This window comes from Formica exsecta, unplaced genomic scaffold, assembly GCF_003651465.1.
Source record: "Formica exsecta isolate Colony F162 unplaced genomic scaffold, ASM365146v1 scaffold83, whole genome shotgun sequence".
Classification (NCBI taxonomy): Eukaryota; Metazoa; Arthropoda; class Insecta; order Hymenoptera; family Formicidae; genus Formica; species Formica exsecta.
In genome coordinates, this window is record NW_021853600.1 from 1,235,195 (window position 1) to 1,252,751 (window position 17,557).

At 34.5% G+C, this 17,557-nt stretch overlaps 1 protein-coding gene across 1 annotated transcript; it reads left to right on the forward strand.

Annotated features, from left to right (window-relative positions):
- LOC115244702 (homeobox protein GBX-2) lies at nt 1-13,715 on the forward strand. The gene is made up of 4 exons (XM_029822590.1): nt 1-280; nt 2,605-2,922; nt 11,821-12,134; nt 12,473-13,715. Exons 1-4 carry the CDS (start codon nt 1-3, stop codon nt 12,941-12,943), a joined length of 1,383 nt encoding a protein of 460 aa, XP_029678450.1. The 3' UTR covers nt 12,944-13,715.
- Nucleotides 13,716-17,557: the final 3,842 nt, after the last annotated feature.

A 17,557-nucleotide genomic window follows, 5' to 3' on the forward strand; every position in this document is an offset into this window, starting at 1 on the left:
ATGGACACAAGCGTGGAAGAGACCGAGCTCGACGTCGGATCGGCGAGCGACGAGTTGGAATCGTCGGCTGTAGAGGCGAAGCTCGCGCGACGTCCGACGCCGCGACCCTTCACGATCGAGAGCTTGATCGGGGGCGCGCGCGAGGATCACGATGCTGGTGGTGGCGTCGCGCGGGATGATCGGACGAACGGCAGCGAGGAGGAAGAACACCGGGATCGGGAGTATCAGCTCTATCAGAGGCATTATCTGGCGACCGCTACGGCTAACACGCTACCCTCAGGTGAGTGCTCTCGTTCTCTGTTTTATTCCTCGCAATTGACAGCACTATAAATTAATTGTAAAAGTAGAAAATGTATTTTGACATTTAAGAGAAATTTATTCTCTATGAAAAGAATATTGGATGCAAAAGTAATGCCAGTCTAATTAATCGTAATTTTCCGACGGCAGAACGGTTATTTGTTATGAATATTTGAACTAATTATAAAATAAGAAAGAAGATTTTGCAGTGTGAAGATGAAAACAAAAAATTATTAAATAGAAATTTTTATTTTTATCATATTTTTTAGCATATTTTTGTCCTTATACTTTTTAAGGAATCGATTAGAAACAATTTATAAATCTTAGAATATTTTACAAGAACTCTTTAGATGAAAATGATGCAGATATGTGCAAAAATTTAATATCGTGACTGCAGCTTAAAATACGGTGGCTACAAATACGTAAAAATAAAGGAATCGATAACTGCAGCGAAAAGAGCGCGTTACCACGTCTGTTGTATTCCGACAATTCATTCAGTTCTCGCCAATATATTTTCTGTGATCTTTAACAATAAATGTGATAATGTTGTTAGAAAACAACTTGAAATCTCAAATATACATATGTGTGTATGTAATTATAAATATTATTATAAATAATTTATACAAATTGAAAACAAGTTTTTTTATTAGAACAGCTAATTTTGTAAACGATACTGAAATTGTGAAATCTTTGTATCTGTAAAACGGGAAACCTTATCAATTTATTATTAAGCTTTTAATGTTTGCATCTTATACTCTCTTAAATTAAATCAATATATCATCATTGATAAGCAGCGCTTTCAGTTATAAATGTAGCATTTCAAATAGTGAAATTTTACTACGAAGATATGTTCGCTGATTCAATTTAAGAGAATATATTTTCTATCAGCTTTCATTTTAATTACGGATAAGTAATCAAACTAATAAGTGTCTCAAACGTGTAGAATGATAACATTTATTTAACTTTATGTATTTAACTTTAACAAGTCATTGTGTAAGAACCCCTATTAAAAGTGAAAAATTCTTCATTCGTACAGAGTTGTTAAAAATTAAAACATGAAAGATTCTCATATAATCTTTATTACTCTTCCGACGGGAGAATTATGTACTGATTTAATCAGCAGTGATTGACATTATGATACTGTGTTTGATATATATATATATATATTTGTTGTCGGACATTGAGCATGTGTTGGTGTTGATGAGATACAATTATTGATATTTTGGATTATTCAATGCAACACATATGCAGATAGATAATGATATGACACAATCACTATAAGAAATTATTCTATCGAGTCAAAGGCGCCGTAGTGTCTAAGCGATGCTCCAAAACGTGAAAAGATACCAGGTGCTGGCGACGTTTCGCGGACTATAATCTGCGGTCACGGATATGCATATAATTGAACCTTCGGAGCCTACCGTTTTTTCTTCTATTCAACTTATGATAGTATGGCGCAGTTAACTCAAAGTTATGTCTCGTTAAACTTGTAACCGCGATGTTACATATATGATATATATATATGCAAATAATTATATATCAAAATTTCATTGATACAAAAGAGAATTGATATACATGCTATAAATTAATTAATTAAGAATTTAATGAAGAATTTAATGAAGAAGAATATGTGTCATACAAAGTCATAATTAGCGTTATAGGTAAAAAAAAATTAACAAAAATATACATGAAAGCCGAAATCTAACATTTACCTTAAAAGACAAAGCAATTACATGCAATATATATTAACAGTGATTGTGAATGCGAATATGAATATATGCGACTAAAAACGTGTGCGCTGAAGAAAATAGAAGTTAAATGTAAGAATAAACATTTAGCAAACAAAAAACATCGTTTAACAAGACTGAATGAACGGAAATAAAACATTAAAATTGATTGATCCTGCAGTTGCATTTATTTGTATTACTATTAATGGATACTGGGAAGATTGAAGTAGTACACAAAGCCGTTAATAAAATATTTAAGAGAGATATTAAATATTACATTAAAATAATCAAATTTCGTGTTTTCGGGTTTGAAATACGCTTCCACTATAAAAAATTTCAAATTGTGATTTTAAACGCGGTTAACTAACGTTGTGTTCAATATTCAATACTCGAATTTTTAATTGATTTTTACTCAAATATTTATATAATTAAATTATAATAGTAGCTAAATAATCTCATTGAATTAAAATTATTATTATTATTAAATTTAAAATTATTATTATTAAAATTAAAATTATTATTATTATTAATTCAAGTTTCAAAGGGTTGAAAGAGTTAAACCCATCAACCATCTGCGTAGGTTTCGGTGTGCCGCTCGGCCTATACAGCGCCTGGCTACCGATGCGGATGTATGGCGGCGGCGGTGCGGCCGGTGTTCCGATGCTGCCGCCGCAGCATCCGTCCGCCGGCTATCCGGCTCACCCGGAGCTGCATCAGAGCCGGCTGCCACAGCTCTCTGCATCGGCGACCGGTCATCCGCAGGGATACTACCCCTTGGACGGTTGCCGTCGCACAGCGAGTCAGCGTGCGCTCAGCAGCTTCACCGACAGCGAAGATGAGGACGGCAGCATCGGCTCGCCAGCGTCACCGGCTCACGATCTCTCCAAGTCGCGGCACGGTAAGATGCACAGTTTAATATTTTCTTAACATTCTTTTTTATATTTAAAAAGAATATTGTTAGCGAGAGAGAAGTAAAAATCCGTGAAAAAGATTTTTTTAAAAGCAAATAATTTATTTTTAGGAGTCATAGTTTTTATAATAGAAATAATAAATAATAAGAGAATATGCGGGCTATTTAAGATTGACGGTTTTCTTTCAGTGAAGAAATATGTTTGATATATTATTACATTTACGTCCTTCTCTTAAATTAATCGTTTGCATTTTGTAATTAAACACACGTAACGTAAATAACTTAAATTAAATTAAATTAAATATCATTACATAATTATTTCTATAAATAAATTATGAATTTTTCTGTTACGCCATCTTTTGAAAATGGATAAAATAAAAAGATTTGCGTGGAAAGTGTATATATGCAGAAAACACACAACACACATTAATGACACAATGCTGAATATAACTTGCCACAAAGAGTTAGTAGTAACTTATTATAAATGCAAAGAGTGCTATGGAACAATCTTAGTTTTCTAAGAGCATACGTAAGTACTTTGATTATCTTATAGTGACAGATTACATGGTAATAAAACTGTATATATATATATATATATATATATTGCATAATTTTAAATCTTTCGATGCAATCCTTCAATAATTTAAAGCGAACGAATTTCTGTCCAAATAGATTCTGAATCCTGATAGCCTTTAATCTTGTCTGATTACTAACTTAATACGATAAATTTTTATTTTGCATGAAGTAATATCTTCATCACAACAATAATTTTAAATGGTATTTTAAGAAGAAATTCTATAGAAGAATTTCTGGAAGAAAGAATATTAAATCATAATATGATTATTTAATAATTACGCATTGAATCGGGGAAACAAATATTGCCGTCAAAGCGATGGTCTCTAAAGAGGGGCGCAGAATGATCTATGGATCCAATCGCGAAACGAGAGAAATCGGCGGGTCCCACTGTCAAGTGTTTACGAATTCCGATGGCGTGTCTTTGGTCACGATCGCAGTCGCCACGATCGACCGCAAAGGATCGAGATACACGGTAGCGTGCATAAATTATTACGGTCCCGTGGCCCGATCTTTCATTATGTGTACAGACGTATCTAAGTGTAGTATTAAGATATCTCAGAACATATCCTGGCCGAATTTTCTAATGTAACTTCCATATATTCTAATTTTCTCGAAAAATTTTTCAAAAGTTTTCTGAAAATATTTGATAGATGATCGCAAAGTTAAAATAGTGAAGAAACAACATACTCTGAAAAATTGTTCGAAATATATATACTTTCCGTAAAATAAAAAATTTAAAAAGAAAGCATATAATATATTAAATCAGAATAAACAAATATCATTTTGCATAGTTCTCCGAAAACGCGCCACCGGACGATCGCCGAAAGTCAAAGGATACGTGATCGTCGATCACGTATTTTTGTGGGGACAATTCCGATGGTGTACAGGCGCGCGCATTTATTCGTGGCCGGACACACTTTTTATTGATGTACCGCCGACCGGTGGCGATTTCGTATGCGAGACGAAATGACTTCGGAGAATCTGTCATCGGTCATTTATGACGCACCGCGCCGAACCGGTGCGTCTGATTGTCACGGTAAGGCGCGATCGCGACGTTCCACGAATTCGTCGCGATCCACCTACGTGTGAGTATTGCATTCTTGTACAATGCGTGGATTACCAATACTGATCTTGCTTTGATGAGAATCAATGAAATGAAAAAAAGTCAAAAGAAGACGTTAAATACGAATCTCTGAAATTGGTTTTGCTACGATTGGTATCCCAAAATCGAGAATCATACATGAATTCAAGAATTGAAATTCTAAATTTGAGTAGCAATAGAGTCAAGCATTAAAAAATTAAAAAATACGATTTAAGAAATAAAATTCTTGAACCTTGGTAAAGCATAGATCGTAAAAATTTTAATGGTTTAAATAAATTTTAATTTTTTTCTAAGCAACAACACAAATATAATAAAAGAGAGAGAATATTTTAAAAAATTAAATTATATAGATTATATTGTATTTTGAAAAGCCAAACTCTATATATGATGCACAAGAATTTTAATATTTTTTAATGAATCATATAATCACAACATAATTCAAAAGATGAAACATTTTAATAAATTTATCTTTTTCGCACATGACTGTGTTTCAAATAAATTACAATATTATATATTGCCTGTAAATCTTCAGTTTAATTTAATGCATAAGATAAAATACCACTTAAATTATGCAAACAAACTGGCATTTTTTACATGTATTTTTGAAATATACAGCTTCACAATTTTAATTATTCTTTTAATTTTGACTAATTTTAACTATTAAAAAAAAATAGATAAATTGATTTTATAAGAAATGCATGATAAAATAAACCCGGTATTCGTGCGATCAAGTACATGCATTGTGCATACGTTCTCGATCGGTTTTATTCTTGATGAGCAGTGAATTTTTATACAGTCTACGAACGGGCGCAGTTATTTTAATGCGATCGTCGATCGAGACGATGCGTCATAAATACACAACGGCGTAGCTAAGATTTTATCGATTGTCAGAGCTATTATCCAATGACGAGAAGTTAAAAATAACTCTTCCTTTTAAATAAATCTTCCATGTCTAGGATCTTTAAAATTTTTGATTATACAATCTTTACAATTGAAGATTGGAAGATATTCAGTGTATTGATAAAACTTATAATAAAGATAATCCTTTTAATAGAGAAGTTTATATTATAAATCTTTTTGTATATATTGAATTTTTCCATTCATAGAAAAAACTTGTATAAATCGAGTAATCTTTCGTATTTTATATTGTTTTGTTAATTTTAACGAAGTCTTTTTTATATTACATTTAAAAATTGAAGCTTTATATATACGTAAAAAAATGTACGATATTAAATTTTCTTCATGAATGTTATATTTTTCACTATTGTATCATTCAGAATTTTTTTTGTGAATAATACATTTAAAATGTTTAGACGTTTAATTAAACTTTAAAGCAAATATCTTATAATCCTCTAAAATCCTAGATCTACAGATTTGGATTCCATTACTTGGAGATACAAAAATATCAAATCCGTGAACATCGCATAGATATAATTGAAGATTTAATTGGTAACAGATAAGTACTTTGAAATGAGAACGAGTCTCGCGCGATATTCACTAGCGAATTATTTATTGTTGGCCCAGATGTGACACGGCAGAAAGTGTGTTAACGGCATTTTCATCACAAGAACACGAAAGCTGGCTATGTAAATTGGAAATGTGAAAGAATCGAACAAAATTTTCGATTGTCTATAGAAAATTCAGAGTTCCATTCACTTGACGCGAAACGATTAGATTGGCCGTCGCTTCGGGAAATCGAAAAATCATTCATGAAAGTCTTGTTTTATTTCGTTCGTCGAAAATAACGGATTCACTAATAGATCGAACAATTCTTTTGCATGACAAATTAACTTGTGTCACACGATCTAGAATTAAACGACATTTAAATACGCGAAACAAAATAAAATCGTAATCAGAATACTATATTTATAAGCTATTTACAGAAATATCTCTTAATGCTAAATAAAAAAATCTGATGAGTCGCTTGATTTCTTTGACATTGCTATTAGTGATGCTATTAACGTTTTCGAGTAAAGCAGGTTTAATCGCTGAGAGCGATTAAATTCAATTTGTCATGAAGATATGTGTGACCGAAAATGGGTTTTGAATCTGATTAATATAAGTAATATGAAATATATCCCGTTTGATGTTATTTTGGCTTTGAAGCACAAGATTCTTTGCCATGATTAATCAATCAAATGCTTACTCGAAATATTTCATTGATTAATCTAATAATCCAAGTACCCCTAGTAAGCCAAGCCGAAGTTTATGACGTCATTAATCGTTCTCAGAGCGATCAAACTTGCTTCACTCGAAAACGCTATATTATAATAGATTATCTCAATATTCTGACGCGATTGTTTTGTTTTACAGTTTTAAAATGTTATAATAATTCAAAGTTAATTTTTTTGTAATTTATCTAAGCTCTTTATGTGAATTAAAATTAAAACGTTCGTGATTTATTTTGTCTTTTGTGATTATGATAATCTAAAACAATCCGGAGTTATATTTATTAGAGACAATTTTAAGTTTGTGTTTTATTAAATTTTTCCTATAATGAGAATAAGATTAATTACGAAGTGTAATTACTTTAAACGCTTGCTTCCTCTATTTTGTACTCAAATTTAATTCAATGACATACCAACAGCACACGAGAAGATAATCATCGAATGTCACTTGAATTTTAATCGCACTCACCGATTTTGCGACGGGAAGCCGATTAGCGTATCGCGCGTCGGATGAGCGGAAGGATCATATTTCGATTTGGCATGCGAGACGAAAGGTCCTTTTATACCACGTCATTCGTCATTCATAGCCGTCAGGACGACGACTAAGATGGAACCGATTATATGAAGGATCGGTTTCGAGTCAGAGTAACAAAGTGGCTGTCGCGTCGCCGTGAATGGAAGTCGTCAATTTTGCCGCGACGTGAGCATCGTGTGATATTTATAATGCCAGCATTGCAGAATTTAACAACCGTATAATCTGGACTATAATTGCCGGCGATTCAACGATTCGGCAATTATATACTGCATAGGAAGCATTTATAGAAAAAGTCCGTCGATAAACGTGATGTAACCGAATGGGAACAAAAATTCTCGAAATGACAAAATACATAAAATAGAATATATACATATATTATCCAATTGCGAGAAGTAGTTTCGTGTAATTTTCTTTTCAAACAAAAATTATCATCTTACAATTAAATTTTTTTTTTTTGCTCTCTCTATCTTTTCTTTTGTATATATGTATTAAATATTATTATTATTACTATTGTTACAATTATTTTTGTTATATTTCTTACGTTCCATTTTTACATTTGGCTGTACGCGCGTGTCTAAGAATGCGTGTGATATTATATTCGCAGCGTGCAATAGATGCAGGAAGAGAAAGGGAGACAAACCGACATTTCGCTATATCGATCGTCGCAATACTCGGTAACGTCATCATGACAGATATAATGGCAGAGCGCCCGTTAATAAGCTCGATTGAAATTTCATGTCGCATATCCAAAAATACATTCACTCAGAGTCATACGCGAGCAGCGAATGAGCGCTTCCTACGATCCGATCTCGATAATTGCTTCCGGCGAAGCTCGTCTATCGATCGCGCCGAGCGCTATATCGGGCCGCGATCGAGCAAATTATTCTCGAATCAGGTCGCGAATCTCGCCTGTTTCCTTAACACTTAATGAACCGGATATATTCCCCATACATGGCTGGAATCACACGTGGATATCAAAATCTTATCGATAAGTTGCAAAAATAGCGAAAAGTACAGTGATATAATTAAAAGTGTGTAACAACGAAAGGGATAAGATATTCATGTTGCATTATAGAGTGCTCCGAATCCTGCACACTTATTTTCATGCATGATTTCCTTAACGATGAATTATGCTTAATGCTGAATGCACAATGAAATGTACTGGAGCTACTATTATAATCAAACTCACGCGAGCTCATTGCATTTTTACGAAGGCCATAGATACATAAATTATTTCCCACACTACTCGGTACCCGCGTTTGCAATCGAACGAAGGTACTCGAGACCCCCGAACTTTTTTTTTTTTTTGCTTTTCCCGCAGTTTTCCTGGTCGGTGAAATTTCGTTATTCATTGCCCGAGTGTGGAGAGCCTGCGGTGCGTCCGACACGATATGGGAGGATCGCATCTTGCTCCGTAAAGGACCGAGCCATACTTGTCGCGAAAAAAAAAGGAATAGTATCCCTTGGTAACGACGATACCAGGATTGGCACGATTCCGCCGATCGATTGTGGAATCTCGCGTCATTATGCGAGACATTATAGCCGCAGAATAATTTGTTTAATTTCATTGTATTTGAAAAGATCTAAGAATCGTGAGATTGAAGAACTCTTTTGAGGAAACAGAGAATTTAAAAATTTTTAAATCAAAATTCCTTGGGATCAAAAAAAATATTTACTTTTCAAAAAATTAAGAAATCAAGAGTTCCAAAATCGTTTAAAATTCAAAACATTGTTTAAAAAAAGGTACTCTAATTCTAATATATTCTAAAATATTTTGTATGCGTTAGAGATTCATAATCAGAAAGATAGAAAATTTCTAAAAAAGTGTAAAATACTTTTCTCAACGGTATAAAAAAGAATCGATGATCACCGAAGATATAGTTGAGAGAATGAAAATAATGGAATTGGATAAATTGCGAAGATTAACCCGACACGAACGATCGATGAATCAAGGATAAAGATCTTTAAATGATTTAATTTCCGGCTGTTCCATCATTGATAGGTTTCAATAATTGCTTTTTATTAAATGGTTAAATAAAATATGAGCTCTGAAGCACGTCAGCTATTTTTGCGGATTATTATTATATATGACGAATCGATAATATTGTAATATTACGTTAAGCATGTAGATACCAGCAGCTTTTCTTAGGATGAAATCAATAAAGATACCGCGACCCAATTAATCTGTTGCGTGTCTGTGTAATTGGCGGGTAAATTTGCGACCTAATCGATCCATGAGCAAATTACTCTACCTGTTGTAAATAAGATAATATTTCATGCGCATATACGTTACATAACTTTATATTATTATTTATCAAATTTAGTCTATATATAGTCTAAAAAATATATTTTGTGCTTGTGTTGTGGGGATGTATATATCTATGTGTGAAATATTTGGCAAATATTTCCTCTCTTTCTCTCTTTTGGAGTATTTTCCGCGGATAAATCAATAATTAAATCAAAATAAAAAAAAAACATTATTTTAATTTGAAATATATTAATGTAAAATATATATTTACACAAATTAAATTAATTTAGAAATTATATTTTATTAAACTTTATTTTATTTATTTACTTTATTTACTAGGCATATTTTTTTATCTCTATGTAAAGTTTTTTTTTCTCTCTCTTATTGAAAAAGAGATATATTAGTTTTTTTCGCGATTGAATCAATATGTTTATGCACGATTTTCACATCGTCTTCACCTAGGTATTTGCTATAAGAGCCGAATTGTCAGAATTGCCATCAAACAAGCGAAAGCGATTTTATAATCGTGTTTAAGTTTTGGGTTATAGCCTCGCTCCAATAACTCTATTGACTAAAAGAGTATGGTCCGCTAAACGACGATGTAACAATGTCGTTCTCCCAGATCGATTTCCCCGCAAAATGTAAAGACGAGAAGCAAGGGACAACGCCCGTGTACGCTCGCGGAAGCGTATATCGTTCGCCTAATCGAAACCTTCTGAATAAGTTAGCGACTGAAGAGTGCATCAAACCGATGGTGGTGGAAAGTTTGCGCGCTCCTGTAAGTGCGCGATCCGCGAACTTCGGGATAAGAAAGACGCGAATCGCGACCGATGAATAACTCAAGCTGACCATAGCCGAGTTGACCGTTGACAACGAACTTTAGCAGGAAATGATGCGCCCGCAAATAACGATCGGCTCTTGATCATGCGACTCGACCATATTGCGGTGGGAAAAGTTTTGCGAATCACGTGCGGTTGCTTACTTGAGAAAATACGACGAGGAAAACCTATACGATTCTATTTATGTTATTTCTGAGGGAAATGCACTGCATGTGCATAAGTTTTAATATATGTTAATTTATCTACTAGAATACAACTTTAGATCTGATAGAACGTGAAACTTTATGCTCTGTGATACATTTTCAAATACACATTAAAAGTTTTAATTATATTATTTTAATAGAGATTTTAATAATTAACACATTTAATAATTAATATATTTTTATATTTTTACATTATTTAAAAAAAAATTGATGCCTAATATTGATTGATTCATGGCTTATTCACCGACTTGTAAAAAACTACAGTAAAAATAAATTGCACGGATAATTCTCTTTTTTTATATTAAACTTTTAAAAAAGTCTGAACGCATCTTCGACTTGAAATGGTTAAAACTGTCGTTTAGTTCTTTTTATATAAAAATTCTCCAATTATCATTGATATTAAATAATCTTCAAATAGTTTCCTCGGACATTTGCGAACATCCGCGAATTAATGCGAATTTCCGTTTCTTATTCAGTCGATCGTCGAAACGTCGATCAGCCGAGCGCGAGCTATTCGAACCACTATATAACTACGTTGTAGGAATAATTTTCAATAAATGATGACCCGACGGAGTCATCAAACTCCGCAGTAACTTTGTTTCGTATCCCGGTGCATATTGCATGCCGCGCTCGGCTGCCTCGCGGATGAAGGGAAAAAAAAAACTCTGTACGGGAAATTACGGACGAGAGAACGTTGTCGACGATCGAAGAGCGCAACTTTTATGAAGGAACGACCAATCTGCTCCGCATATTAAATAGCCGTCAGGCTATACATACCGCGGCGATGTACTCTCGATAGCGATAAAGTTCGTTGATGACTTAATGTCTCTAGAGTTAGTCGTGGATATTAACTCTTCTATTTGAAATTGTATACTTTAAAGTCGTTTCTTCGACGATAATATTTTTTTAATGTTGAACATATTTGTTATTTGTTTTTAATAATTCAATTATGGATTAATCATAGAAATAATGTCTTAATTGAAAAGCGTGTTATATTTTTTATTCGTATCTATGCTTATAATAAATGTTCGAATAATGCGCATTTTTGACAGAATATTGAAACGTAACGCAAATAATTTAATGATAAATTATTTCATTATCAATTTCAAATTCTCTTTGCTACATTATATTTTGATATATTAATTAGATTTCAAATTTTGATATAAAGGAAAGATGCGATTTGACAGATGCCTCATAATCATCCATGTGTTGCAGGATCTGAGAACGGTCGTGTATCAGCCGATAGCGACGAAGAGGGTGGTGGTGCTGTGGGTTCCGGCGAGGGTCATGACATTTCTGATGGTGTCGGCGGCGGCATCGGCAATGTCACCACAAGTCCCAGCAGATCCTTAGAAAACGGGCAGAATTCGTCAGCGTCGAATACCGGTGGCAGCAAAGCCCGACGACGACGTACCGCGTTCACTTCGGAACAACTGTTAGAGCTGGAGCGCGAATTCCACGCAAAGAAGTACCTGAGCCTGACAGAGCGTTCGCACATAGCGCACGCGTTGAAGCTGTCGGAGGTGCAGGTCAGTGCTGAATACAAACGATAAACTGATGACAGTCATACATAGTTAAAGGTTTGATAGCAAATAATAAATTAACATTCAAAATCGTTAGGATTTAATTAAATATTGAGAGAAATTCTCGCAATTATAAAAATACTGAGAATTTATAAAAATGTTAAAATTAATTTATAATACGAAAAACGTATCCAAAGTTATAAAATTTAATTTCTTTAAATACATATTAATATGTATATATATATATTATATAATTAATTTTATGATATGCAACTTGATTCTTCTCTTTACTGTGAAAGAACTTGTGTAACTTATTTCTCAAATCGTACATAATTCTGGCGCAGGTGAAGATCTGGTTCCAGAATCGACGTGCCAAGTGGAAGCGGGTGAAGGCCGGCTTGAGCGGCGGTGGTGTCGGCGTCGGTTCGACGGCGGCATCAGCTATGACGCCCTCCGGCGCTTCTGGTCGTCACAATGGTACCGCCGGCCAGCACACCGGTTCAGGTACCAGGATCGTCGTGCCGATACCAGTGCACGTGAGCCGTCTGGCTGTCAGATCGCATCATCATCATCTGGAGAAGTGCGCGAGGGCACCGCGCGCGAGACCGACACCATCCTCGGGCGAGAGCGTATCCCCGGGAGCGGCATCGGTGTTGGGCGACACTTTGGGATTAGTGAACTCTTCGGTGAACTTGACTGGCCAGGTGCAGCCGCCACTGGGTGCCGGTATGGGAGTAGAGATCGGGGTTGGGGGTGGTCTGAGGGCCTTCGCGGTGCCAGCGCATCGAGCTGGTCTCGGATCCTCCGGGAGGTAGTGAACGTCGTGTGGACGATGAGAATTGGACGCCTGGTACGTTAAAACGCGAAGGAAAGAGATAGAGGTAAAATGTTAATCGGCGTAAAACGCGCGCGCGGCAAAATGGAATCGGATGTCCTCATTATGAAGTCGTGATATCTATCAATCAGGAATTAAAAATCAACCACGATTAATGTAAAAAATTATCGAGAGATGGATACTTATACCTCAATATATATATATTTCTTTTATCTTTTACATAGAACTTTTATTATGTGCTATATTATTCACTGAGACAGGAGAGAATATTTTATCGAAATTAAATTAAATATGCATGAATCGCTTGCTAACAATAGCACAGAATTTTTCGAATATTTTCTATCTTTTAAACATTTTTAACAGTTATTCAAAGGATATAAAGCCGAACTTTCTCTCTTGCCGGTTCGCTTTCTATCGCACCATCGATTCAAATGTTCTAAATACACGAGGGAGTCATTTCGACCATATTGCTCGAGCGCTCGATATCTTTTTCCGACTTCACAGCGCACATTGTAAATAACAAGTCTTAGAAGTTTGTAAATATACACATATACCAGGTAGATAGTAATTCCGCATAAACATCGTAGCTCGTATTTGTAGATAGTTTACATTAAGCAGTGGGTTTCAGCCTGGCGAACAACTATTACGTGGCGGCGATACCGCGTATCGATCAGCCGTGCGATCATCGCAGCTGTATTACAACGGCGAAACGTTACAATGAGGCGGAAGCGCACAAAATGTCGGGCTATAGACTTGCATACGTTGTAATATCGTGTCGGCAATAAAACGTGCGACTGTAATTCGAAATATCATTTGTCTTCTACCTTATACCTATTCGGTGCGCAATTAGATCTATATATTAATCTAAAAGTTAATTAGAAAAAAGCATCGTTTACTTAGTTCCTTGATAATTAAAAATATTTGCATAATAAACAAAAAGTTTATACGTACGGATTGTACTATCGCAATAAAATCGAAAGGAAACATTTTTCCCTTCCCCTTAAAGGTAAACTTTAAGGGTCGCATATTAGCGAATTATAGTTCTAATCTTATTAAGGATAGATAAAAATCTTGATATCTTTGAAAATCAACATATGCAATATTGATGATATAAGAAATCTTAATTTATTTTAGAATAAAGTTTAGAGAATTTTGGGAGATAATATCTTCAAGAATCTTTCCAAGTTCTTGACTTTTATATTCGCATTCTCCTATTCAGCTAATTGATCTCGTGCATTTTGATTCAAAGGATCAATTGACAGAGATCGCTAATCGCACGAGGGTTCCTGCGTTTGCCTTGTTTTGACAATTTTGTTGCGTTTCTCGAGGGGCCGGCCGCCCCGGGACGATTCATCGTCATCGGGTGCTCCCACGGGATCAGATCGTCGTCTCAAATCGGTGGATTGCGCATTTTCGCAGGCTGCGTCGCGTGCGGGCCCCGAGCCTCTGAAAAGGGATCCATGGACGAAATCGGGGTCCCCTCCGTTTACCTCGTAGGCGTGACCCCATATGCCGGGTTCGGCCGGGCCGCTGCAACTGCAGGACGATGCACGATGCAAAACGCGTCAATGTGTCAGCCGGCTAATTCGATTTAGCCTTCTTTGACTCGGAACAGCCGTGACTTTTGAAACGGAAGCACGATAAAAATACACGATTTTTTCTCAGCGCACAATAATTGATGGCAGGTGATTTTCTCTTAGGTAAGTAACAAGAGTAATACATAGGAATTAGTTTAATTATTAAATCTAATTATTGAATTTAATATCGTTTTTATACTCTTTTTTAAAACATATCGATATATGTTAATTTTTAAGATACGATAATAATTATTGTAAAGTTTCCTCTTATTTTTTTAAGCATTTCTGTTTTTATTTCATTATTGTGTTTTTTACTTTATAATTGCCACAATCCATAATATACAAATCAGTCGGAACAATGGCAAAAATAAATATATATCAAACAAATATAACAAATAAATATATATATCAAAATCATTACATTAAAAATTTACATTAAAAACTTGAAAGCTTTTATTAATAGTACATTTATTTCTTAATTTATGTAATACGTATTGTTCAGTGACAAAAAAATCCACATCGAAAAGATGAATCTAAAGTAACAACATGTACATTAACTAATCGAACTTAGGCTTAAAATGAAAGAACAGAAATGAAATAAATATGCGCTACAACGAAGATAGAAATGATTTATCTTGGACGAAACTCTCTTCTTCGCGCACAAAACAGAAGTATCATTTATAAGTTATAATAATGTTCAACAAGAGAGAATGTCAAAAAATTGCAGAAGAAGCTGATAGGAAAAAAAAAACGAAAGGTCGACGGGGTAGTTGAAGGGTGGTTTGAAGGGGGTCGGAAGAAGTAGAAAGGGGGGAGGGGGGATCGGGATCGTATACAGTGTACACAATAGCAAGGCAGAGTGCATTACGGTTAATACACGAAAAGGACCGGCGCGGTCGTTTAGCCAGCGATCTCGGCAGTTACTGCGCCTCGCGCGAGGGATAAATCATCTCTCCCGACGCTGCCACGCCTACCCGGAGGACGCGGAAAGAGCAACTCTCCCCTATAGAGCGTGGTAACGTACGACGGACGGTGGACGACGACGTTACCACGTTCTTTGCGGTCGATGAGAACGAGCCGACGGTTTCCGGGAGAGGCGGAAAACTAATAATCGTCCGCGGACGCGCTCCGGAAGGCGATGCCGAGATTGCGGCGGCGACGGTGACCTCGATTGACATCGTCGTTGCATAGGGCGAGGGTCCAAGTTAGTCGATAGAGAACAGCGAGAACAAATTTAACAATTTTCAGACTCGACCATTTCCTAACGTTACGTTTTCAACGATTAAGTGGAAAAGTTTATAAGCTTGTATTCTTTTCATATTTAAAACTGTTTAAAAAAAAAACGCATTTTCAACCAATCTCTCGAGAGATTTGGATGGTCCATAAATTTGTATAACAAAAGTTATTATAAGATTATGATAAAAATGTTATTAATACTAGTTATTAAGCTACATAATTCGAATGTTTTATTCTGTTTATAACAATGTATCCAATGAAGATAATTGAAAGAAACACCTATATTTTAGGATCTAATCATTGCTATTTAAAGATTAATAATCTAATTTTTAATTAATCTTCTAAATCTAATTCAGCAGTCTTATATTTCTTATTTATATCCCAAATATATAATCTCTATATGGATATAGAAAATTTAAAGACTATATATACATATATAGCGCAAATATACAAAAATAAACTTAAGTAATAATAAAATTGAACTTTCTAAGAAAGAGTCACTGTTTATTTCGAAAATAAAAATATAGATATTAACTGCATCAAATAAATCGCTAAATGGTATAAATATCATAGTTTTATTAATGAAGGATATGAAGGTATTACAAAGATACCTAATATAAATCTAGCTACATTTTTAATATAATAATTCTTAAATATAATCTCTATAATAATTCTTTTTATTACTCTATAAAAAACACAATTGAAAGTTTTCTTACATAAATAATGATAAAGTGAAAAATATTCGGTTAGAATGAGATGTGTGTTTGAATTGATTGTTATTATCTAACTTACACTGTTACGCATGTGCAACTTTTTTCATCAATTCAAATACATATTGCAGTTAAATTAAACTATAATCCCCTCTATAATCACTCGCTGGCATTTAAACTGTTTATATGATTTAAATACCACCACCAAACATAAGACTGGAAAAGGAACGTTTTAATCCGCGCGTTCGCTATGGGCGTGTCAAAGAGTCAACCGCGGGAGAATAACGCGATCTATTTCCCACACTCGTTGCCACGACCGAGAGAGGAGAAATTTTCCCATTTTTCCCGAAAGGGCCGTGAAATTGGGCGGACAAATCGCGGCTCGAGAGAGCGTAGCGAATGCCCGCAATTCGTGTCCTCTCACACTGTTTCGGACGTCTATTGAACGTTCTGTCTATAGTTGGCTCTCGCTCTATTTGTATAATTTGTTCTCTTGAAAAAGTCTTCAAATTTAATTACAATAAATTTACTTCAATGCTTAATTGGCTTTGATAAGTTAACCATTGATTTAACCTGCAATTGATAAATTTAATCGTAATTTAAAAATAATTTATTATTTATAAATAATTCTTGCCAATTTCTTGCAGATGGGAACGGAGTTTTTAATTTAGTTTAAAATTACTACATTTAACTAAAATAAATCTAAACAAGATTCAATCAATTTCCTTTTTAATCTTTGAAAACGTGTGGAAGACTTTAAGAGCGAATATGTCCTTTGTCGGGCATTGAAATCGCCAAATTCTAACATATGAACCATGAACTCTGTATTTTCACTTTAAATCTAAAGCTGCTATTTATATCACATATTTGATATTATAAACGTGGCCATGTAATAATTAATTTATAATAATATTGTGAATACTCGATTTTCACGCTGAAATCGAAAAATTCAAATTTTTACAAAAAATAAATTAAATTCGCATGCACGTTTCATATAAAAGAAAATAATTTCAAACATAAAACATATTCTATTTTTACTTTTTATCTGTTTTTTATCTTGTATTTTTGTTC